The following is a 25,853-nucleotide window of genomic DNA, read 5'->3' on the forward strand; positions in this document are numbered from 1 at the left end:
TTGCAATTCTATCCAGGAAGACTGTTTCAATGAAACACACACACATTACACACTCCTTCATGTAAATTGCCTGAGGACAACAGTTCCCATGCCCAGCAAGAATGGCAAGGAGAATACATACTTGTGAAGCTTCTTTAGCATCTATCATAGCATCTTGCTGGACGCTTACTGAACATTACCAAAAGTGATTTTCAGTCTCATAACTATTATTCGTTCAAACTTTTTTATGGACCTTCCACTTCCCCCCCATGTCCCAACTAACACTATTTATACACTAAGTTTAAATTTCAAAGTTTATATGTCTGCGTTATTTGTACGGGGAAAGTGTTGTGTTTTTTTTAAATCGTGAGAACATGTATCCTTTTTCAGCTTGTAACAACTCAGCTACGGCTGAATGGATTTTCTGCATATTTCAACCTTGCAGCTAACACCAAGCATGGGTATTTTTAGACCCAAAAAAGACATTTTATGGAAGTTATAATCAAATAAAAACAGATTATTATACTATGAGCAAAGGGAAACTGAATCAGAATTTTCATATTAAATCTTGTACCTTCAGGAGAAAACTAGATAAAAGCCCTTCACATTAAACAGAAGCAATTACTCTTCATTACTCATATTATACAGTAACTACACACTGAAATTTGTATGTACTTTAGTTATACTACAAGGACTAGTGAACTGTTGTATTATCAGTATTTTACATGAGTATCCCATATAATTAGATACTAGGATTTGATTTTTTTTTTTTTAAAGAGCTAAGAATAAAACGTATAAAATCCCACTGAAAAAGATCTGTGATACAACCTATTAAAACACTATAAATTGAAGTAAAATTGTGCCCATCAGCAAGCCAACAAAAGGAAGATGTAGGCTTTAGGTCTAATAACGTAGGAGTCAGGTTATCTGTCAAAATCCTAATAGAGCAAGAAAAGGGGAAACATTAGAGGAACGTGAATGGCTTTGTACAGATCTAATGGTCCACACTCAGTTTGTTCCTGCTAGTGAAGGAAGCAACTGAGGTGTATGGTACATGAAGGGAAACCTAGAAAACACATGGTGCATTGTCTGTCCATTCCAGAAGAAAAACAGGTGGCCATAGATGTGGTTTAGTTAGGCCTCAACTTTATTCACTTATAATATCGGGGAATAACGAGCAACAAATTGCACTGTGCAGGAAGAGGAAGTCAGCTCCCCGCCGATCCAGACATAGGAGCCCCAAGTCCCTTTCCTCAGCTCCTTTAAGAAGACAAGGAAACGGACAGGGGTCAGCTTCCCGCTGACAAGATGTACAACCCCCCCTTACTCAGTCCCCATAAGGGGTTCTTTCCTTCCAATTCTTTTCTGATCCAATCCAATTTATCTCATAGCCATATCCCTTCCATCCAGAGGACATCCACTGGATATCTTCCACAAGGAGGCACCAGCAAAATGCTTGGCTACCTCCCCCATCTCCACCCGGTTCCCAGCCTGATGGTCACTGATTTCTCCCCGCCTACCCTCCCCCCCCCCCTTTTTTTTTTTTTTTTTTTAAAGACCAAGGGGAATCATATTTGCATGCAGTGTCTGCTCCCAGACTGCCAAAGAGGGTTTATGGTTGCAGTAGGTACAGCAGAGATGATCAAAAGATTTGCAAAAACTGTTAGGCTCACACCTTTCCATGCCTCCAAGCTGAAATTCACCACACTACTCTCCTGTGGACAGGATTAATTTAGTCTTGACAGACTAAGAATTCTCATTCAAGCTGCCATGGATGGACCCCATAGCTTGCCGCTGCTGCAGGGAGCAGGGGGCCCCTGCAGATCCCCAGCCACTGCGGGGCTCCTTGCAGCTCTGAGCAACTGATCCCACAATTCGGGGGAGGAGGCCCTGCAGACCCGGAGCTCCCACCCACAGCTCTGCAGCTCTGAGCCGCGGGTAAGCAGGGGGTCCAAGAGCTGTCAGCTGAAGCAGCAGCAGGTACTGAGCCTTCTGCTCCAGAGGGGCTCAGGCTCTCATCATTCCAGTCAGCCCATTTTGTCACCATTATTTTTAGTAAAAGTCAGGGACAGGTCACAGGTCCGTGAATTTTTGTTTATTGCCCGTGATCCGTCCCTGACTTTTACTAAAAATATCTATGACAAAATGTTAACCTTAGCTATCACGTTTATTGAGTAACTCTTTCTTGATTGTACAAATTCAGCTCGGAAAATGATTCAGCAACATTTATTTTAGGGCATAATAGTCTGGCAAACTGGAGCTCCAATCCTACATTATGTGTGTTCCCTACACTTGGATGTCATGGGACTTCATGGATTACAACAGGAGCTTTGGTTTCCCAAGTAGTGCAGGATCAAGCATTAAGAATTTAAAATACAGAGGTCATGTCTCTGCATATTTTTCCTAGACCCTGAGACAGCAAGTGTTTTCCCAGTTCCAGGTTATGGCATTGGAATGCATAATGAATAGTTCCTTACTTGATTAATAGTCCCATTCTTTTCAAGTGTGTGCATAAGGTTGACAGAATCTGGCCCTCAGTACATGCCCTTTCAATGGGAATACTGCAAGAGTGAAGATTTGCAGGATCAGTCTCACAGTATGTTTATTTATGTTCCTGATCAATGCATTGTGATCATAAAGCATGTATGTGCATGTATCATAAAGCATGTGAGCATATATCATAAAGTAACCAGCATTACTTACTAGCTACAGTGCATTTTGTTCCGTGGAATATGTTTCTTGGGCATGCAGGTTTATGGCATAAACTCTAAGGAGAGTTGTGTATCACTTGTGCACCAATAGGAGCTTAGCCTTCAGTATAATTAAAGGCATTCTAGATGCAGTCAAGATTCAGAACCTCCAGCCAGACTTTGAAAGGATTGAGATTAATTCTCAAAAGGAATTTAACACTATGTGTTTTAATAAAAAATATTTTGCAACAAATATTGACCATTTATAAAACTTTACTCCCAGGCAGATTATTATTATTATTATTATTTTTGGGAGGAGGAGAATCAGGACATGACATTTTAATTATCATTCAAAATACTTTTTAAACATGAAATTATTCAAATTAATAAAAATGCTGAGGGGTTTCTGGATTGTGTTTGGATTTTCAAACCCATCCAAATTTAGGAAAGGTTGTGGGGCAAGCTCTTTGGAGCTCACTCACTCCTCAAGTGTGAGCTCCATTTAATCAGTGAACTCGGAAGAAATTGTAGAGCAGCCTACAAATAATCTCCTCTGATCCACATGGCATATCTTGACCAATATTCTGCTTTCCCAATGCATATAGAACTAGTAGTGATGACAACTCACAGATTCATGTCATCTATATCAATGGTAATACTGCCCACATAGAGAGAGCAGATCATCATAATGGAGTATATTTGCCAATGTAGGTCACAAAAGACTATTTTCTTATCTGAACTGAACATAGGGAATTTTAATGCCCCACTTTTAGGTTGTTTAAGATATGTTAAGGTTTTGAATGCTGGGAAACAAGTATCACTGGGGCCTATTTTATAGGATAGAATTTAAAAAGTCAGTTAGGATATGAGAAAATAAAGAGGCCTGGACTGAAAAAGTGTTTGTGAAATAGCATCTTATATGGGTAGAAAACTAAAACATGCAATATTATTATACAATAAGGACCCATTTCTAATGTTAATGGAAGTAGATGGTGGATATATGATAGAAGAATTTGGCCCTAGATGCTAAATTTTAAACACTAAACGCCACTTTAAAAATATTTACATCCTATCAATTGCCATGGGTGTTATCTATATGATAAGATTTCAGGAGTGTCACTCTGTCATTCTGAAGCATAAAATGTCTGTTGAGTGATTGTGAAATAATAGGAACAGCTACAAGCATGGTTAAGAGCTCTCTTTCTTTAGAATAGCACCAAGTTGAATCATCACTGGGTTTCGCGGTCTGCTACTGTCCAATTTTTAAGTTCTCAGCCATTTTGACGTTGCAAATTACACCTGAGCAACTGCAAGGCATGTGTCTATGCCATGCCAAGAGTCCAAGACCACAGCAATAATAGAGGTAATTCAGATCACTGCCCTGACTTTAGAACTAATTTGCATGCAGTAATTTAATTGATTGTATGAGGGAGACTGAACACGGGCTTTCAGCGACTAGTTCTTCATTAAACAGGAGTACCATCAGGCTATAGTTGTACCAACCCCATTATTAGAGCTGGCTGAAACATTTTAGACAAAATATATTTTTGTTTAAATACGCTGTTTCATCAAAACTCAAATGTTTTGCAGAGATGTACTGATTTTGACAAGTTTTTGACAGGAAGGTTTCTGAGGTCCTTGGTGGCTTCTCTAGTCACTTCTGACCAGACAGACAGACAGACACCACTGACTTGAAAATCTGACCTTTTTGATCCAAAAATAATCAGATGTTTATGTTTTGAGACAATTGTATTTCTCAAAAATGTGTGAAAGGTTTTGTCATCATTCCAATGCAAAACAAGAACAAATTGCAAAACCTCAGAAGTTGTTGTTCAAAATCTCAGAAATGGAATGGTCATCCATCAGCCAGCTCTAATATCCAACATGAAAATACTGTGCACTTACAGAAGCGTTACATTCAATGACTTAAAAACCCTAATGAATTAAGATTCAGTGTTCCTATTAGGCAAGTATTGTTATCCCTCTTTTACAAAAGGGAAAACCAATGCATAAGTGACCTACTTAAGGTCACTCAAGATATCCAGAACAAAACCAGGAGTAGAACCCATAAGACCGGACTCCCAGTTTCGTATTCAAGCCACAAAATCATCCTTCCCATACCTTCAGGAAGTACCATGCACATCTGGAACTGGATAAATTAGGCTGTGTACATGGAATATATATTCTGTTGAAATTAAACACATACCATGTCCCCAATCTACTTTGGGGCATTGCCTACACTTACAGTCAGAATAGCTGTGTATTCACATCAACAAACTAGGAATTAAGAAGTGTTTCATGGGAGAGGGAACTGCACTGAAATTCTCTCTTTATGCTGTTCAGTACATTAACATATAGACAAATGCTCACCTTCTCCCACTCCCGGTCCTTGTTTAGCACCATCACCACCAGCCGTGGGTGTGCCTGGTAGCCATCTTCTGTGAAGGACAAATCTTTACCTTCCCAAGTCACATTCATCATAAACCTAGTAGGAAAAAAAAATGTCAATGAAAAATGAATGAGCTGTCCAACAGTTAATGAGCAAGCTAATTCAATCATCAGAACAATACTGATGACATACGTGCATTAAATCCCATTACTGCTGTGAAAATCTTAGGTCTGCAGCATTGAGGAGCTGGGGGCTTTGGGGCATTCCTTGAAGAGAAAAGAAAGCAAAGTATTATGTACACATGACTTGTACTTCAGAGATAGACTTTGTTATTTCCCCCCTAGTTATTGGATTTGCTTTCCATCAATTTATCATGATTTGCTTGGAAGTAGGTGAGGAATAAAATGATCTGTGAATTTTGATGTGTCCTCTTACTACACAGTAGGAGTGTAGATTAAAACAGTCCAGTTCAACGTAATACAAAGAAGTTTGTGCAGCTTTGTTATTAGATGTTGTTTAGGCCAAGAAACAATCTGTTAATTTGATTCTACATTTAACACTGGCTCATACATCTATATTTTGAATCCTTAGCTGTAACTTCATTGTGGTTTAAGGAAACCTGTTACTGAAGAGGAACTATATGCTCCATCTATACTGATACTGCTTACAATGAAATATGCAAAAAATGTGAGACACCCATTTTATCTCTAATTACAGCAACAAAAAGAAGAATACTATAGAGAAGTGCCTTGCCACCTTTATGCTATATGCTAGCTGGAATATGAGATCATGGTAACAAACTTTTTAACGCAACTTAATATTATACCTTACTACAGCCTTGCAACCTGACCTGAACCCGATGGGGTTGAGGTTGGGTCAGATCAAGTCTTGGGCTTGGATTGGGTCGGCTCTGTTCACTTCCACCAGCGGCTTCGTGCCCTGCTCCTGCTGGCCACCGCCCCGTTGTTGTGCTGTGTGCGCTGCAGAGCGGGTGTCCTAAGTCATAGTGAGGTGGTGGTGGCTGGCAGGAATGGGGCATGCAGCCATTGACACCATAACCCCACAGGCAGGAGATGATCAGAGATGGACTGCAGGCACAAGGAACAGAAAGCCCTCGCCAGGATGAGCCCCCAGGACAAGGCAGCAGTGGCACTGATACAGATTCTGGGAGGAGTGTTGAATCTGAAAAAGGACTCAACACTCTCAGGTTGGGTTCAAAGTCAGCTATGCTTGGATCAGGTTCGGGTCTGGGTGGAGCTTTAACATTAGGCCTGGGCAGATAACTATAACTTACCCCACCTCCTATTTTCTCTTTCCAGTATCCTCTCCCTCTCCTTCATTCTCAACTCTTCCCTCTACAAGCAAGCAGACTACCACATCCCGTTTAAAGACCTTCCTTCCTCCTAGTCCTTCAGCTGCATCTCCATTCCTTTTACGTGCCAGTACCTTGAATGGGCTATTTCCACTGCCTCAGCTTCCTCATTAATAACATTATCTTGAAGCCTCTGGAACTGATATCTGCTTGCTCTGCTACCATGCAACCTTATTTGTTCTCAGCCTGCCTAACAAGCTTCCTTTGGTTAGACTTCTATTGCTCACCACTTTGCCTTCTGTCTTGACTCGCCTTACTTTTCAGTATATTAATTGAAACAACAAATCCCTGCTCCCACCAACAAGGAACCATCAAAATGGGTAACAGTAAGTCTGTCACAAAGTCTTTCACTATGGTAACCCCTCTCCTCCCACTTACTCTCTTCTGTTTAATGTCATCCTTCACTGACTGTGTTGTGTCTAACTTAGACTTAAGATCCTTGGGCCAGAGACCCATTGGTGAGACTAAAGATGAAAAGGTTCCTGCAGACATTCTCCTTTTACCCAATGACAGTGATCTGTCTTTGTTCAAATGTTATTTCCTGTCCGATCACCTCCATTTTCAGGGCTACTTCCGCCCCCACCCCCCTGCCCATCAAAGTGAAGGACATTTGCCCTCTCTGAAGGAAACTGAATCCTTACAGATTACTACCAATATGCCAGTTCTGAGACCAAATATGTAGTTTTCTTTAGCAGTAAAAGGAAATTTAAAACTAAGGGAGACTTTCCAACAGAACTAAGTAAACTAGAATTCATTTAGCTTTCACATATTTTTCATTTTTTCTTGGCTAATTCAGCATAATTTTTGTTGTTAAATTGCATATTGCAAATACTATCTTCCCCTCTGCTCAATGCTGCAGGAATGTCAGGAGACTAAACTTATGACATGATCCTTTCCACTGGACACAAACTGAAGTAATATTTACACATAAAAACAAATATATGCAAATGTGAGAATTAGGAAGAGCAGATGCCTTAAGAGATTGATTATTCAAAATCAAATATCTTCAGTTATAGCAAAGTGAATATAAAGAATTACTGGGACAGCAAATTTCATTTTGTATGCAGGCTTGTACTTCGCCATCTTGCCTCAACCTGCAAGTCTTTCTCTAAAGAACACTACTTTCACAGTGGTACGTTAGTCTCACCTCAGTAACATTTGCTGAAAGCTTGTATTATATGGAATATTCTTATGATCAGGGATCCTAGTTTTCCACAATTTAAAAAAACCCAAAATTCTCTGATAAAAGAGCCCCTAAAAATCCACATTTTTTGACAATTAAAACAAAACACTGAATGTTAGTTTCCCTAGCCACAATATATATAAGTATCAGTTGAGCACAATGTCTTATTGATATAGTTACAGCTATAAAATGCTGGAATAATCCAGTCACAGTGCACTGTCTCTTTACTGTTGTCGATTGCCCTGCTGTTTCAGCCTCTTGTTTTTGTTTCTTTTCATTCAGTTTACATTTAGCGCTTTCCATGTGTTCTACAATTGTTTGGCTTAGAAGGTAATCTACAGCCTTGCTGCATACAGCACAGAACAGCACATTACCATCCATGTGAAATTTATCCTGGCCAAACTCTGTGACACGGTCTTTCGAGGTGATATTTAAAGTTTTTGGACTCTATTCATAACTTTAATTACTCATGGTTGGAAGCTGAAGTGAAATTTGAGATGTATTAAAACATGAATTTCTGTACACTGTTGAGTAACTTCTACACTCTGGAAGCAGTTTATTGGAGTATGTTTAGGTATGTAAATGTAACACTCATTCAAAAATCAACCACAAGAGGGGGAGGTTGCATGCATTGAATATGCGAGACTGGTACTTTCAGTAAAATTTAGTTAATAGTTAACATGTTTTTATTTTTTCACAAAATGTGAAAACTAAAAATTCTTTGTTAAAACGCAAATTCCACATTTTTCCACAGCAAACAGATTTCTAGGATCCCAGCTCATCACTACTATGCTTTTCACAGAGGAATTGATTATTCATAGACTTTAAAGCCAGAAAGGACCATTAGATCATCCAATCTGACTCCCTGCCTGACTGCCTCACAGGCCATTTAAGTTTCACACAGTTACCACTGTATTGTGCCCAATAACCTGTGTTTGGCTACAGCATAACTTCCAAAAAGGCATCCAGCCTTGGTCTGATAACATCAAAAATTGGACAGAATCCACCACTTCCCCTGGTAGTTTATTCCAATGGTTAAAAATTTGTGCCTGCTTTCTAATTTGAATTGTCTGGTTTCAGCCCCAGCCACTGGCTCTTGCTGTGTCTTCCCTGCTAGAGTAAAGAGCCCTTCAGTACCAGGATTATCTCCCCAGGAAGGTTTTTATACAATAATTCATATGACCTATCAATCTTCTTTTTGATAAGCTAAACAAAAGGAGTTTTTTAAGTCTTGCGCCATAAGGAATTTTCTCCAACCCTGAAATCATTTTTATGGCTCTTTTCTGCTCACGCGCCAATTTTTCAACCTTCTTTTTAAATGATGACACCAGAACTGTGTGCAGCATTCCAGTGTTGGTCTCACCAATGCTGTACACAGAGGTAAAATCACCTCCTTACTCTCTACTCTCGTTTATATATCCAAGAATCTCACTAGCTCTTTTTGCCACAACATCGCACTGGGAACTCAAGTTGAGTTGCTTGTCTGCTATAACCCCTAAATTCTTTTCAGTGTCATTGCTTTTCGTGATGCAGTTGCCCATTCTGCAGGTGTGTCCTGCATTCCTTGTTCCTAGATGTATGACTTTGCATTTGTCTGTATTAAAACACATTTTGTTTCCTTGGGCCGAGGTTCCCAAGCAATCCAGATAACTCTGCATGACAGCCCTGTCATCATCATTTACCAATCTACCAATCTTTGTGTCTTCCATATATTTTATGAGCAGTGATTTTATATTTACTTTATATTTATATTTACTTCCAGATCTTTAATGAATATGTTGAATACCATCAGGCGTAGTACCAATCTCTGTGATCCCCCTCTAGAAACACCCCCATTCAGTGATTATTCCCCACGGACAACTACTTTTTGACATCTGTCAGTTAGCCAATTTTTAATCCATTTAACACATACTCTCTTGAGATCATAGTACTAATTTCTTTATCAGAATGTTGTACAGTACTAAGCAAAATACCTTATAAAAGTCTTAAGCATTACCTTTATCAATCAAACTTGCAGTCTTATTGAAGAATGAGATCAGGTTTATTTCACAAGACCTGTTTTCTGCGAAACCATGTTGACTGGTATTTGTTATATCCCTGTTCATTAATTCTTAATCAATTGACTCCCACATCAACTTTTCCATTTTGCCTGAATTGATGTCAGGTTAACCAGCCTAGTTACCTATGTCATCTTGCTTGCTCTTTTTGAGCACTGGCTCAACCTTAGCCTCTTAGCAGTCTTCAAATTTTTCCCATTATTCCAAGATTTATTAAAGCTGAACATCCACAGGCCAGAGACCTCCTCAGCCAACTCTTTTAGGACTGTTGGGTTCAAGTTATCTGGGCTGGTTGATTTAAAAGTGTTTAGCACAAGTAGATGTTGTCTAACATCTTCCTTAGGTACTAAAGGAGTGGAAAATACTTTATCATTCTCATATGCTTCTTTCCAAATACAGAAGAGTAATTTATTGACCACTTCTGCCTTTTCTGCACCATCATTTATATTTTACTATCTCCATCTAATAATGGGCCTACAGCCATTCCTAGGATTTCTTTTTTCCTAAATATTAAATTTGTTAGTCTTTAAAGTGCCACAGAACTCTCGTTGTTTTTGCTGTATGCAGACTAACACGGATACCCCTCTGGAACTATTTTTTCCTAATGTGCTTAAACTCGTCCTTTTCCTTAGCCCTACCAGACATGGATTTTTCTCTCATGTCTTTAGCTTCCCATATCAGTTCTCTGCATTTGTAACATCTTATTTATATTGACTGCTACCTACCTTGTGCCTCTTTCTTCATTTGTTATATATTGCTTTTTATTTTTAATTAATGTCTTCACTTTATAACTGAATCAGGAAGGACTTTTAGACAAAGTGGTCCCTCTTTCTTCATTGTGGAATCATAGCTTTCTAGCCATCTAATAAACTCTTCTTAAAGAGCTCCCTATTTTTATTCACACTTTTTATCTAAATGTTTCTAACTAGTCAATTTTGCTCAGTTTTCCTCTGCTTTGGGAAACTAGCCCTTTTGAAGCACCAAGTACATACATTACAAACCTCTAGTGAAGAGATAATGTACAGCAATCCTGATTGTTAAGCCCTCAGTTAAAACTTCGATACAAGTAAAATCCTTGTTTTCCATTCTTAGGTGTGCAGATCCCCAACAACAGTAGAAATTGAGTGGTTCTGCTGAGTAAAAACAGCAAGATTAAGACAGGGTATGCCTAAGGTGTCCAGCAAACTCTTCTCCCACACAGCATATCTCATGCGGAAGGAAAGACTCAATTGTGCCAGATGGTTTTCTTTGCTGGTTTGGACCTGGAAAGAGGCTACATAGACAAGCCACTCTTACACAGTTCATCTGGTGCTTCTACCTACATGGGCGTCAAGGGCAGACATCCTTCTCCTACCTTCCTCTCCTATTGTTCGTTAGACTCCTTTGTTAGGTCTTGACGCATTCAACTGAAATTGTAAGATCTTTGGTGCAGGTACCATACCTTCCTGAGTGTTTGGACAGCAGCTAACATCTTTGACTGGAGCCTTTGGACCCTATCATAATGCAAACAAACAACAATCTGGCCCTGAGTTTGGAGATGCACTCTACTCCCACAGCACAACCTGTGCGAAGGATTATCACCCCACCTGAATCAGTATGAATTCTCCAGTGATGTGTGCCTTGGGGTGGTAGTTAGAAATATCTGCATTTGTAACAAATCTATTATAATATATTTTCATAACATGCCTTACAGGTTACCATCCGAGCTATGCCTTAATCCATTCAAAGAATGCTCAACCATACATTGCCCCCTTTTTGATAAGCTTCTAGATGCTGAATAATGGGACTAAGACTTAATATTTTTAATAAACAACAACATACAACTGCTCAGTTTCATTCTGTAGCATTGTCATTTGATGTTAGCCCCTCTCCTGGGTAGTAACATACCTGGGTGCAGTATTATTCATCTAGGTCTCATTGATTAAAAATTATTAAGGGACCATTTCTCCAAATTCCTTCTATAAAATCAATGTCCAAACCACACACAGAGAGCAAGCATATTACACTCCTATGCATTAATAGGAATAGTACCTGTCATAAAAAGCCTGGGATTGTTTAACTTAGAAAAGGTGACAACTAAGGGTCGACATGATAGAGGTCTATAAAATCATGAATGGTGTGGCAAAAGTAAATAAGGAAGTGTTATTTGCTCCTTCACATAACACAAGAACCAAGGTAACCCAATGAAATTAACAGGCAGTAGGTTTAAAAATAAGCAAAAGTAAGTATTTCTTCATACAAGGCACAGTCAACCTGTAGAACGCATTGCCAGGGGATTTTGTAAAGGCCAAATTATAACTGGGTTCTAAAAAGAACAAGATAAATTCATGAAGGACAGGTGGCACCATGGCTATTAGTCATGATAGCCAAGGATACAACCCTCATGTCCTGTATGTCCCTAAGCCTCTGACTGCCAGAACTGGGACTGAAAGACAGGGATAATTGCCCTGTCCTGTTCATTTCCTCTGAAGCCACTGGCACTGGCCACAGTCAGAAGAGAGGATTCGGAGCTAGATGGACCATTGGTTTGGGCTGGTCTGACCATTTTTATGTTCTTATAAATCTGCATCAATGTATGAGTCATCAGTGGAGACAGGTTCTCTCTCAGACCAGGAGTATTTGTCCATCTACTAACCGACATGTAAATTAAGCATTGTATTATTTCACAATGGGCACCCTATCACCAGTTTGTACTGAATGCTAATAAAGAACAGACATGTGAAGTCAACGGGCACCAGAGAATAAACCCTGGGGAGATGGGGCGAGGGTTACTGACTCTGGGGACAAACACAATGGCTTTAGGGAAATCTATTGACTTCCCCCTTTATGGCACATCTTTTATCCTTCACTAAGGAAGCAAAAAGGACAGCACTTTTTGCATTCATGAATATTGCATCCTGACCATGTGGGCTAGTGACACTGGGAGAGTGCTTCAGGTAAAAAATTTCTTTAGACAAGAATAATAGCCTGTTAAAATTAAGTTTAGACTCTAAGAAGCATGTTATACCTTTTGATTTACATTTAATCTGTTCTTATTATCCTTGCTCACTATCTCTTAAATCTTAATCTTTTTTAATAAAGGTCTTTGTTTTCACTGTAAAGAGATTACAGAGCTATGTTCTGAAAGACCTGATCCCGTGCTGTACCAGTTAATCTGTGCGTACATGGTCTCTTTCGGGACAGCTTGTCTAGTGACAAGAGCTGGATACTGCCAACAGCACTTCAAGATCTTGGGGGTTGGGGTGTACTTAGCACTAGCCTGCACAGAGAAAGCGTGGTCTCCATAGACCTGGAAGTCAGTGCTTGTGGGGCAAAGGCTGTTGGTTTCAGGGAGCTGACTCACGGACGGCATAGACAAGACTGCTTCACACTAAGGGCAGGTGGTGGCGATATACCTCACAGCCTTGAGTACCCCTGGGGAGTGTCACATGGTACTTTTCACAAGAGGTCAAGCACCTACTAATTCGTGTGAAAGCCACCACCTGCCTTGCCTTCACTAGGGTTTGACCTTGAGTTAGCTAACACAAATTAAGAACACACCTTTGCCTCCCCAGTGAAGACAAGGCCTAAGAGGCGCAGCAGCAAACCTCACCTGTGGAATTTAGCCATTGCCTTAGCTGGAACAAATGCTGTCTTTCTAAAATTTAAGAATGAAAGTTAGGTAGCAACCCTCCCATGGGGAGCTCATTCTCCTATTTCTCAGTCATCCTCCTGATGGATCTTTCACTGATATTTTAGATATGTCTGTCCTGGAGCTGTAGGTGTCATATCCACCTGCATAGGCAATGGGACTGGCTAGCTGCCCTGAGCACAATCCAGTCTTAAACCCTAAGTACATACTTAGCTGCGTGAGTGGTGGGACCAGCTAGCACCCTCTGACTATGCCACTATTTTTAGCATGCTAACTTGGTCAGGGCTAGCGAAGGTATGTCTGCCTGAGCTTGAAATTATATCTTCAGCTCCAGTATAGACATACCCTTAGTGTGTCTGGTTGTAGTCCCTTAGCTCACCCCATCTGTCTGATGCTATATTTTGTTTATTTTTAATTTTTAAGCATGTTCCAACTCTTCTTCTGGGCACTTGTACAACTTTGAGCAATATAAAATGTATATAACAAATGTTGAATAAAAAAAAAAAGTACACTCCTCATGTAACAGACTAGAGTATAAATACACCCCCTGCATGTTTCAGGTAAAAATGTGAGTGAACTGATGGGAGAGCAACGCTGCACGTTGCTAGGACCTAAAAGAACAATATTAGCATAGGGAATTCTAGAAGTCAATAGAATATTGGTGCAATGTATTCCTGATACCCATGCTTCCCCAAGCAACCAGCTGCTGCTTTCTCCGGTAGTGATCCAAAGGGTCACCAGGTGCTATGCATTACAAGAATCTCTCCTGGAAAACACAATGACCAGAGTTATTTTAGCAAGTTCCACAAGTGAGAGAGATGTTCTCTATAGCCACATTAGTTACAGATGAATAAGAGTCACCCGGACTCCAAAAGGGCAGGCACCATTCCCATCACATCAAACTTTATTAATGCTTCCTCCAGCCATCTACATAATTTCTAAACTCATCAGGACCGAAACCAGGTACGTGCTATCCTCCAGGTTCTTATGTAGGCCAAACAACTGGAAAGCAGACATGCTGCAACGTCTGAATTCAACAAAAGACATTTAAACTACACGTTATCAGCATCCTGATGGCACTGCAACCTAAACCACCACTTTAGCTCCTCCAGCAGCTTCACATGTGTGTTGAGCAGGCATGACTAAAATATTATCCTATGAAACTGTTCATCTGCCCTGAGAACTTTCTATATGTACACACCCACCACCACTCTGGGATCCCTCAAGAGTATAAAAAGAGTGATCCCATTTACCCATGCCAGAATCTGTAGACAATGTATTAAACTTCAAGGAAGCTCACAGATCTAGAATTATCAGCCTGAACTGATCTTTGTCCATCTCAAGGTGGTCGTACAATATGGCTAGCACAATTTTTAAAGCAGATGCAGGCCTGAACCTGAGACTGATACGGAATGAGAAGATTTGATGATTCCAGATATTGCCAAACATTCATCACCACAGCCACCACATCAACCTTGCCAACAAAGTTCAGGGTAAAGGCCTGGAAACGGTAAGCAGGATTGTCTAAATCACGAGATACTTCTTGAGCAAAGGCCATGGATGGGATTTTCCAAAGTGTGTGAGTAACACAGGACCACGGGTCTCACTGAAAGCAAATAAGCCTTGGGCTCCTCACTCAGACACTTGGGAAAATCCCACCACAAATGAACATTTAGACACTGACTTTGCCTTAGGGAGCTACGAACACAAACCATTATGTCTTGGTTAGATTTGACCTTTTCTTATTATATTTAAGTGAAATTAGTGTTTGTGAAAGATACTAAATTTACAACCCTGGAGACTGAAGTCTTGTGTTTACCCACAGAAGATACACAATACAAGCAGTGGCGCTCACACTGCTTTCTTCCTGATGAAAGCATCAGAACTGGCTTCTCAGGAAAGCTCTGAGTCGATTACTGCACAAGAGGTTGATCTGTCCAGGAGCCCCTCACTGAAGGTGGTATTCTTACAAGGTAGAACTCACCTCACTGTTAAAAGAGGTGGTTTTTGACACTTCAGTATTTTTCAAGTTTTTGAATATTTCATCCCCAACTGGCCAAACATTATACCCAAAGCATTGGGAGAGACACTTCAAAAGGGAAGAGAATAAAATTAAACCTGTTGGGCACCACATATAAGGAATGTTTGAAGAGCACAAACCCAGAAACCCCAGGAAAGTTATTTATAGAAAAAACTCTTTACAGTCAGACAACAGGAGACCAGCTTTATGCAACACAGTAAAAAACACAGGGCACTAGCCTAAATTCAAGGTAGTGCAAAAATAGGCACACTACAACCTACCTACATTACAGGTTGGTAGGTTCAGGAAAGGAGGTGAGAAATAGCAGTTTTTACTGCTGCTGCTGCTGCTGAAAGCACACATGCTGGCAAGAGTCTGAGCTATTACAATCTGCAGGTCCAGCTACCTTGGACTGTAATGATACCAAATATCCAGCGATGTGCAGAGTTGGCCCGGTCGGCACTTGGATGGGAGACCACCAAAAGGGAAGTGTTGGTTCAATAGTGGGTGGTGTTCTGTCAAGTCCCACAGAATCACACCACCACTCTGCTCCAGGATGTGCCATCTGTCTTTCAGATGAAATGTAAAACAATGTCCTGACCACTTGGGAGATCGCTATGGACCCTAGGACACTTTTCAAAAGAAATTAGCCCCCGAGTCACAATTTGAGTAGTTTCATTCTTCTTTCCTAAATTCACCCTCCATTTTCAGCTGAATAAGGTTACACTCTCTGAACATGCACTAGGTAACTTTTAGTGTGCACCAGTAGGGTCTACACGGGCCCGTTAGTGCACAACACACTGGTGTGCTATAGAATTCTCACCTCACTGGTGTGCATTACTGTACCATAAGGACAAGTCCTCAGTCTTTTAATTAAGCATCTATTAAAAAGTAGCACTGAGCTGGATCCTGGTTCTGTTGAAGTTAGTAGGATTCATTTTGCCATTGATTTTTTATAGCAACAGGAGTGGATTCGTGTTATATATATTTATTGGCTCCTCCAATATTTTTGAATTAATATACATTTTAGTGTGAATGAATCCTAGATACCATTGAAAATGCCTTTAATAAGTAAGTTTAGGAGACTAAGGTGTGATTTTTGCTTTCAGGATTGAAATGATAGCATACTTCATTCCTTAGGAAGGTGGAAAGCATCTCATCTCTCTCAACAGTGAGCCTTGTGTAAATGGTGCCTGCTAGCCTTAACTATGAATTTCAAAACTTCTGTCTTTAAGAGTCTTTCTGTTGTAATTACAAGAGAAATTTGCTTTCAGCTGTTGTTCAGAAAATCAACAGGGACATCTAGTGGCCAGTTAAGTTAATAACAGATAAGGCTTGTCATCCTCGCCAAAAGAATACACAGTGCCATGAATCCATGACAAGAACCGTAATGTAATTTCATTTCTGCCTTATATATGAAATGAGAGTATGAGAATGAGAGGTCACAGTGAGGAAGAGGGTTACAATCTAATCCAACAATTTCTAGTTCTGTTTGGTTTCCAGTTGCTCTGAAACTGACATTTGGACCATTGTATTGCCTTCTTTTTAACATTAATTTTAACAGACTGAGATGCTTTAAAGCAGTAACACTGATCCCATTCTGCTCAGGAACAGAGCTGAATCCCAGAGTAATTATTAGAGCATAATATGAATATGACTTCTCAAGCTCATGTAACATCTAACTCCAAAATAAATAATTGGCCTGGGAAAAAATAGTTTAACAGGCCAGAGGTGAAAGTTATTAATAATACAAGATATATCACTGCTAAACTAAATGTGAACACAAACAGAATTCAATGGACATCAGATCTAGGAAATACAATACATGTTCTGATAGTTCAAAGAGAGGAGTTCTTAGGATCCCTTATTATCTGAACTTCAGTCACACATTTCCTGGCCTCATCTTTCAGCCAACAAAACTGATAAACTCAATAAATCATCATCTGGGACCATCATTTTTCATCTGCTGCCTCTCTCACTACCTAGCATTGCAATTCCAAGATGACTGCAGGTAACGCAGAGAAAACTAGAAAGAGGAGGCTCAAAGAAATAATGATTTCATCAAAACCATTTTTCTTGGAAAAGAAGGAATTTCTAGATTTCAGATCAGATCACATCTTTTACAGGAAACACGTTTGCCAATATTTCAGTTTCCTCCAACTACTATGAATCAGCCACTTTAATAATCAAGAAAGACAGCCTGTTTTGGCTTGGCATGAACCCAGTCCTGAAGCTTATAAAACTTGGATCCACTCCCACTTTTTATCTTTGTTTCTTCATTTCACTGAATCCATGAATTACTGAGCTTGCTTACTGTGGTTTAATGTGAGATCTTTGTAATTCTAGAAATACTTATCAAAAGGTACATCAGAAATATATATTACCAGAGAGACCTCTGAAATAAGCAATTAAAAGTAAGCTAGTGAAACTCAGGGAACTGCATATGGCATACTATATAGACTGCACTGAATATCATTTAAAACTCCAATGACCTGACTCATTCACTTTTAATTTCCCTTTTGTATTTAGCATGTTTGTTACTGATCTTTTTAAAACTCTGATGCATTTTCAGAGCGTAGCCCTTAACTACACCCAACTGCATACTCTGGAAGTTTTATGTTTTTAAGATCTTACAATATTGACATTTCTCTGTTCTTTCTAATTTCAAATCCTTCGCAGTCACAGTGGTAAACAGGAAGTGTTCCCCTATGTCCTGGGTACATCTCCTCTGTGATATCCTGGTTCTGAGGGAGTTGTAGAATTCCAGGCCTGGAGCCAGCACAGGATGAATACATTTTGGGAACAATGTGCTCAGTGGCTGTGAAAAAGGAGTGGCATGCCAACTATCTACGCCTCCTGCCAGCTGCTCCTTAAAGTGTTAGTTGCATCAGCTCTGGAGAAGTCATTTTGCCCAAGATTGTACCAAATTAGAAGCAAGGAATAGGAAAGGATAAAAAAAAAGTTGATGGAAACCAGACAAAACTGGAAAAGGATGGTTCAACATTCTAGCCTGCAATATCTGTCATTACAGGTTAGCAATATTCCACACCATAACTCATAGACTCAGATTTTAAGGTCAGAAGGGACCATCATCATGATCATCAAGTCTGACTCCTGCACATTGCAAGCCACAGAACCTCACTCACCCACTCCTGTAATACACCCCTAACCTCTGACTGAGTTACTGATGTCCTCAAATCATGGTTTAAAGACTTCAAGTTACAGAGAATCCCACCATTTACACTAGTTTAAACCTGCAAGTGACCATGCCCCATGCTGCAGAGGAAGGTGAAAAACCCACAGGGTCTCTAGCAATCTGACCCAGGGGAAAATTCCTTCCAATGCCAAACATGGCTATCAGTTAGATCCTGAGCATGTGGGCAAGTCCCAGTAGTCAGACACTTGGGAAAGAATTTTCTATAGTAACTCAGAGCCTCACCATCTTGTGTCCCATCACGGGCCTTTGGAGATATTTGCTGCTAACAGTCGCAATCTTGTGAAACTCTATAGGTTGTAGTCAGCCAATATTATTATTCATAATTCATGCTTTACAAAAAATAGTGAACATTTTTACATTAAGTTTTAGTCATTTAGGATAACTTTACATCTCCTAACATATTTAATCAGATTTCACGGAAAAGCTATTTTTTTAATATCAAAAAGCAAGAATGCTCCAATTTTTAAACTTTGCATTTCAATGCCAGCTTTGGGCCCATTTGTGCCAAATTGTGGGGGGAAAGAGGCCCATATTTAAGTCAGAAAATGTGGCAATTCCTCAGTGGAAATGACGTACTTTTAAATTCCTAAAAAAACATTTTGTTGTGACTCTTTCATATTCTGAGATCTACGTTGACCTAATTTGGCACAGAAAAGTGTTTACATTTTGAGTATTTATAAAAATATACTGCCTCTTTACTAGCCAGCCACCATCCATGACACACCACTGTCTGGAGGGCTGGTAACTGGATGAGCGTTGTCATGTGCAACTCCTGTTTAGCTGGTGGAACATGACAAGAGTTTCACCAGTTCAGTTCCAGTTGATTAACACAACTCTTCAGAGAGCACTGTGGGCAACTACAGAGTGTGCATTAATAAAAGATGTGAATATAGTTTTTACTGTTTAAAATAGGCTCTTCAGTAGTGAGCTACACTCGCCACACAATGATTCGCCTATCAGATTGGTTAATTGACTCATTTCAGTGCCTCCATCTATTGCAACTTACTGTCCTTAAAGATCTGCCAGAGGCCAGATTTCGTCATCTTCTATCACACCTTCAGGCTCATATCCTCATTCATGCTTTTAATTAACTAACCATCACTGCAGAAGAGTAGACGTTCCACTTGCCATTTGGCTAAATCACCCTTATCTGGATTCTTCTTTTTAAAAAATCCACTCTGAGGCATGGTGATGAATGGTGCCTTATAAAATTTAATGGAATGGTTAAGCATAAGTGATAGGAAAGAATGTCCATGAGCAATTGTCATTCAAAAAAAAGGGCTAATTATAGCAATCAAAAATGGCAGCTTGTTCAGGATTGGCCTAAGCTTGCCAAAAATAAGATGCTAAACAGAAAATATCAAGTATGCTGTCCACCTATATAATGAATTAAACAGCATTAGCAAGAAATTCTATGATTTATCAGGAGAAAAGGGAGTGGGTTTATTTCTTGTATTAACAGCAAATAAATGTATATCCAAATATGCTTTTACTTTTCCATTTGATTTAGGACAGCACAACAAATGTGCTACTAGTGACAAAAACATTTTGCTTCATACATAATCTGTTAAGTAATAAAACAGTCTCAATCATATAGTAAACTGTGCAATTTTAAAACTGTAAATTTGTTTACCTCAATTTTTTGACAGAGCTTTATGAAATGAACAAATCCCCAGTAAACTGGCTGTCAAGAGATCTGTCGCCATATGCAAGCATCATATAGACTTGTTAGATTATTCATCAAACCATTGTGTCCATGTAAAACTAGAATTGACTCAAATTCAAAAAGAAAAAAAAAAGAGAAACTAATCTGGCATTGCTAGAAGCTGGAATCACAGTGCTGAACCTAATGAATTAATACCAGGGCTTGTTATATAAAAACCTTTTCCAATGTAAGGAATGCATTGCTTTCACATATAGGATGCAGGCTGGCAACATCAATACATCACGGATGAGAGTGAAATCAGGAAGGAAGATGGGAAGAGAATCATGTGAAAGGCTACCTTCCATGTGAGATCAAATTTCCAAAGAAGATTGTAGGTTTGTTTGTTTTTGTAAGCCACATTGTATAAACTGAATTAATCAAAACAGGAAAACAGATATTTGTCAGTGTTTTGTTGGTTTGTTTAATAAGGCCTCAAAGTTAATTCAAAATGGTTCACAACATACGTGCCTAATCTTACTATTGACTTCAACTGGATTACTTACTGCAGTGAGGGCTACTTGCATGACAAGGGTTTGTAGCAAGGTTTCAGGAAGTGCTCTGCGTGGCTTGAAAGCTCCCCAACAGAATGTGGTCCACTAAAAGATATTACCTCACCCACCTTGTTTCCCTAAGGTTATTTAAGATCAGGTACTGTATTTCTAAGCAATGTTTTTCTCCAGAACAATGCCCTCTGAATCATCTGAGCTCTGCATTGAAGCTGGATGAGGTAGAGTACAAGAATGAAACTGGAGAGAGTCCAGCGGAGGGCAACAAAAATGATTACGGGGCCTGGAGCACATGATTTATGAGATGAGGCTGAGGGAACTAGGCTTGTCCAGTCTGCAGAAGAAAAGAGTGAGGGGGGATTTGATAGTGGCCTTCAACTACCTGAATGAGGTTCCAGAGAGAAGGGAGCTAGGCTGTTCTCAGTGATGACAGTTTACAGAACTAGGAGCAATGGCCTCAAGTTGCAGTGGGGGAGGTCTAGGTTGAATATTAGGAAAAACTTTTTCACTAGGCGGGTGGTGAAGCAGGGTGGAATGGGTTACCTAGGGAGGTGACAGAATCTCCATGCTTAGACATTTTTAAGGCCCGGCTTGATAAAGCCCTGGCTGGGATGATTTAGTTGGGGCTGGTCCTGCTTTGAGCAAAGGCTGGGACTAGACCTCCTGAGGTCTCTTCCAACCCTAATATTCTATGAGTCTATGAATGACCACTTGTATACTAGGCTTTGCACTAGCCTCCACAAGTGCATCCATAGATGCACTTTCAAACCTCTTTGCCATTCAAGAATGAGGGCAAAGAACAGCAATTATGTAGTGCCAATCAAGGTACAGGTCAGAGCTGGTTGAAAAATGGATAATGTTTTGCAAAAAAGTTTCCCCTGATTTTTGTTCCAATAACTTAATACATTTTTCCTCTACTAGAAACACTCCAATGGAATGTATAAAAAACATATGTACACTTCTTTTATTTCATGGGAGGGCAGAATTTCTCATGGTGATCAGCAGGACCTTTTGGGAGAAGGTGTTTCTTTGTTCAGACATTTGTGTTAATCCACTGCTAGCTCTAACTATATTGTTATGTTAGTGACCATTGTGTGTAATGGTATGGGAGATTATGGGAGTAATGCAAGTGAGGAGGGAGCATATCAACAGATGAGCCATTCTGTTTTTCTCAACTGCAGGTTGTTACCTATGTTCCTCAATCTTATGCTACCCAACGTAAGTCTCTAGATCTGAAGCTATATATTAACTTGAAAAATATATATGTTTAAATTAGTCACTCTGAATTTTCCTTTAAATCTTTACTATATAGTGACGCACTCTAAGGGAAAGCCAATTTCTTCCCACATGTATTAGAAAAGGACATTGATCAACTTATCCAAATAAATTCAAGCAAACCAGCATTTTCCCCCATGTCTAAAAAGCAAATAACAGCATCTTACGGTTGCAGCAAAGGCAGGAGACAGACGGTGTGTGCTCAAAAGAGATAAAATGCCTTCAGCCAGTGTATTTCTCACAGGAGTCAAGGGGTGAAAAACAGAGAGTTTTTGCTTTGTAACAGATTTCACTACAAAACAGATTTTCTTTTAAAAAGTCTGGAGCTTACAATCATCATCTAGATGCAAAAAGTAGTGTGTAAAATGTTACCTAGCTTCATTCATAGCAAGCTATGTATAATGAAGTGGGCTTAGAATACAATGTTAGGTTTCAAGCTGAATTTGACTGTGATGATAATAACGAGGGTCTAAAAGCCTCTTTTTCCTGTTTTCCTGAGTTCATGTTCATTTAGCATCAGGTATTACCTCATATAGGGGTATTTTTCAAGCCACAGTACTTCCCAGTGAGTTCTCAGATTCAGAGTTTGCAAGCTATATTACATGTTCTGATGAAACATTCAATACAGAGCAGCTAGGCACGAGGTAGTGGACCTTAAGCCTTTCAGATACTTACAATAATTTTAGCCTTCCCCCACCAAGAACATTCATTAATATGAATTGTTTAAATCAGGCCTTTAATGTTGCTTTCACTAATTTTTTTAGTTTAAAATAGAAATAGAAAATAATTTGCTACCTGAGGCCTGAAAGCCCTGATTTCTAATCCCAGCTCTGTCACTGACTCACTGTGTAGCCTTGGGCAAGTCAAGTAAATTGGTTACCTCCATCTGACTGATGGAAAAAGTGAAGCACATTCAACTTATGTGCTTCACCATGGTACTAAGAGAGTTAATGTTTGCAAAGCACTATGGGAGGGCTAAGTATTTGTATACATCGATTCTGGCATTATACAGTAAATATGAACTGAGTACTCCAGAAGAATACAACTTCTGCATGGATGGCAGCAGCACCAAGGTGAGCCATTTTGACGGGAGAAGTGGCTATCCCTAGATGCCATAATTTTACATACCAGTTTTTAATATAAATATGCATGCATATTCTTCATATACATACCCCACACTATATAAAGCTACTAAAGTAGAACCTCAGAGTTATGGAGACCTTGGGAATGGAGGTCATTTGTAACTCTGAAATGCTCATAAAGCTGAACAAAACATCATTGTTCTTTCAAAAGTTTACAGCTGAACATTAACTTAATACAGAAGAAAAATGCTGCTTTTAATCATCTTAATTTAAAGGGGGAAAAAAACCAGTTTCCTTACCTTGTCAAATATTTTTATTTAAAACTTTCCCTTTATTTTTACTAGTTTACATTTAACACAGTACGGTAACTGTATTTGCTTTCTTTTTTTTTCTTTTTGTCTCTGCTGCTGTATGATTGCATACTTCCAGTTCCAAATGAGGTGTGTGGTTGACCGGTCAATTTGTAACTCTGGTGTTTGTAACTCTGAGGTTCTACTGTATATGAAAGCACAACTCGGTGTCCTTTTCTCAACCCCACTTCCCCGTTCCCTGCAAATGTAACTACATTCTCTATCTAAAACAGCACTGATTCTGCAATCAAAGTTAAAAGCAGTTGACAATGAAAATAGTGTTAGAAAGTCATGCTAATTCGGTCAACCTGCTATAGATGTTTTAGAAGTTGAACTCCAGCATGTTTTTATGTTGACCATCTGATAGGGTCCTTAGAAGTCCCAGAAAAGGAAATTTCCCCATTTCTGATAAATTCACTCATTGACAAGGGTCAGCCTTTAGGCGACTGGAGTTTTAAACATCTTTAAGGTCTCTTCCACTTTCTACCATAAAAGGACAAATATATGCAATTTTTTGTTTAAAAAAAGATTTGCTTTATAAATGTTGCTACTATTCCCCTCGGTCTTGCTCTAACTATTCATGACACTGTTTAGAATTAACCCTCTATATACAGCACGCAGGCACAATACATCCACTGCTTTGGATCAGGATACTCCGGACTTACTAGCATTAGGTCTCTGTTCCTTGCTGAACTGTTCACCCAGTGCTATATTAATTTGAAATGAGTGACTTTCCATTATTGGACTGGCATATGTTTTCTGATTCACAGACAAGACAAGGCAGAGCTCTATGCTACACATGCTATAGCAAGCGACCACAGTAAATAAAAATGGACAAAGAAAAGCTGTTAACCACAACTGGAGGTTTACAGATGCACCCTGCTTGTCCTGAGTAACACAGAGAAAGAAGTGTCCGAAAGACCTGAGTTCATACAATCTAAAATAGCAAGTCGCCTGACTCAATGGTCAAGGGAGGGTTGAATTTGATTTGTGGCTCAGGTCCTGTGTAGTTCCTGAGCTGAAAGTGATGGGGAGAGGTATAAAAAAGACAAAACAAAACAAAACCCACAGCTCGTAGGTGGAGGAAGAGAGTTTTACTTATGTCAAACAAATATGCTCCCTGTGGCCCAGATATGGAACTGCCATAAGGAAATAATTAAGTAAACATGCAGTATAACAACCCACTTTGAACTGAGAGTTCATTAAAAAAAAAAAGAATCTAGCCCAGCAGCAGTCAAACAATTTTTCCAAATACTGAGTAACAGAATAATTTAGTTTTCCAGGAACACTGGGCCAAATTTGCCCCTGGTGCAACTACATTGACATCAGAGGAATTCAACTACATTGACATCAGAGGAATTCAACTCCATTTTGATGTCAGTGGAAGTATACCAGGAATGAATTTGGTACATTGTGTTTACCAACAGTGACTGGATCCGACCAGCTCTCTAAAAGGAAACAATTTGATGCCTAGGGTACTAGATGGGGAATCAGGTTCTAGTCCCAGCTTTTCCACTGACCTGGTGTGTGACCCTAGGCTAGTTGCTTCATCTCTCTGCCTATTTATATCTTATATCTTGCCCATGCATTGATGAAGTAACAGATCATTAATCATTCTGGCATGATAAGGCTGATATCAAATTATATGACTGAGCTAATTTTAAAGTTTCCATAAAGGCATACTGCTGTCTCCAGAATCTATTTTAGAAAAGCCAAAGTATCAAATGTAAATGTTAAGAAGTCAGACCTGCATTAGGTGCTTGACGAAGTCATTTTATGCAAGCCTTGGGAACAAAGATTGTGATGGATCAATTACTACCTATTTCTAGTTAGATATTTAGAAGCCAATTTTCAACAGTGCGTAACAGATTAGAGCAGGGACCAAATTCCTGTTATAGTTAAAAGAAGTTGTGAACTGAATCCACACATACCAGTGCTGGAAACATACCACTTTATTGGCTACGGTGGACGCATATATTATGATGTGTAAGTACTGTGATATTGAGCAGCAGCCAAATTATAGATCCTACAGGCAATGAGCCTTATACTGATCAACACTCCATTAGGTACTATGCACACAGTATATTTTAAGAGGATTTCCAGTACCGTATATATATCATTTTTGGTGCTGATTTGTCATTTCTAAAGTTACTGTGTGTAAGGGGTTGTAACTCTGGAAAAGGAAAAGCAATATGGTAGACCAGCAAGTAAAAGAGGGGGGGAGGAGAGAGAGATCTGAGTTGTGGGTAAATGTATTACCTGGATCTGTCTTAATTCTTTTTAAAATATAAGAATGCATTGATTTTTCTCTCAAAATTAAGTACTTCTGTATACTACACCTATAAGTCACATTTATTACCAGCAAAAGAAAACAACAGCCACAATTTTGCATGTGTT

The 25,853-nt window shown here is 39.4% G+C and overlaps 1 protein-coding gene across 1 annotated transcript in view; it reads right to left on the reverse strand.

Annotated features, from left to right (window-relative positions):
- GRIN2A (glutamate ionotropic receptor NMDA type subunit 2A) overlaps positions 1-25,853 on the reverse strand; it is a 270,047-nt gene that overhangs the window by 100,651 nt on the left and 143,543 nt on the right. The window contains exon 4 of the mRNA XM_067551295.1: positions 5,040-5,154. Coding sequence (XP_067407396.1) covers positions 5,040-5,154 — 115 coding nt within the window. The remainder of the gene's footprint in view (positions 1-5,039; positions 5,155-25,853) is intronic.

Source organism: Emydura macquarii, unplaced genomic scaffold (genome assembly GCF_026122565.2).
Source record: "Emydura macquarii macquarii isolate MOO-44397 ecotype Brisbane River unplaced genomic scaffold, CSIRO-AGI_Emac_v2 contig_1348, whole genome shotgun sequence".
NCBI classification, from domain to species: domain Eukaryota; kingdom Metazoa; phylum Chordata; order Testudines; family Chelidae; genus Emydura; species Emydura macquarii.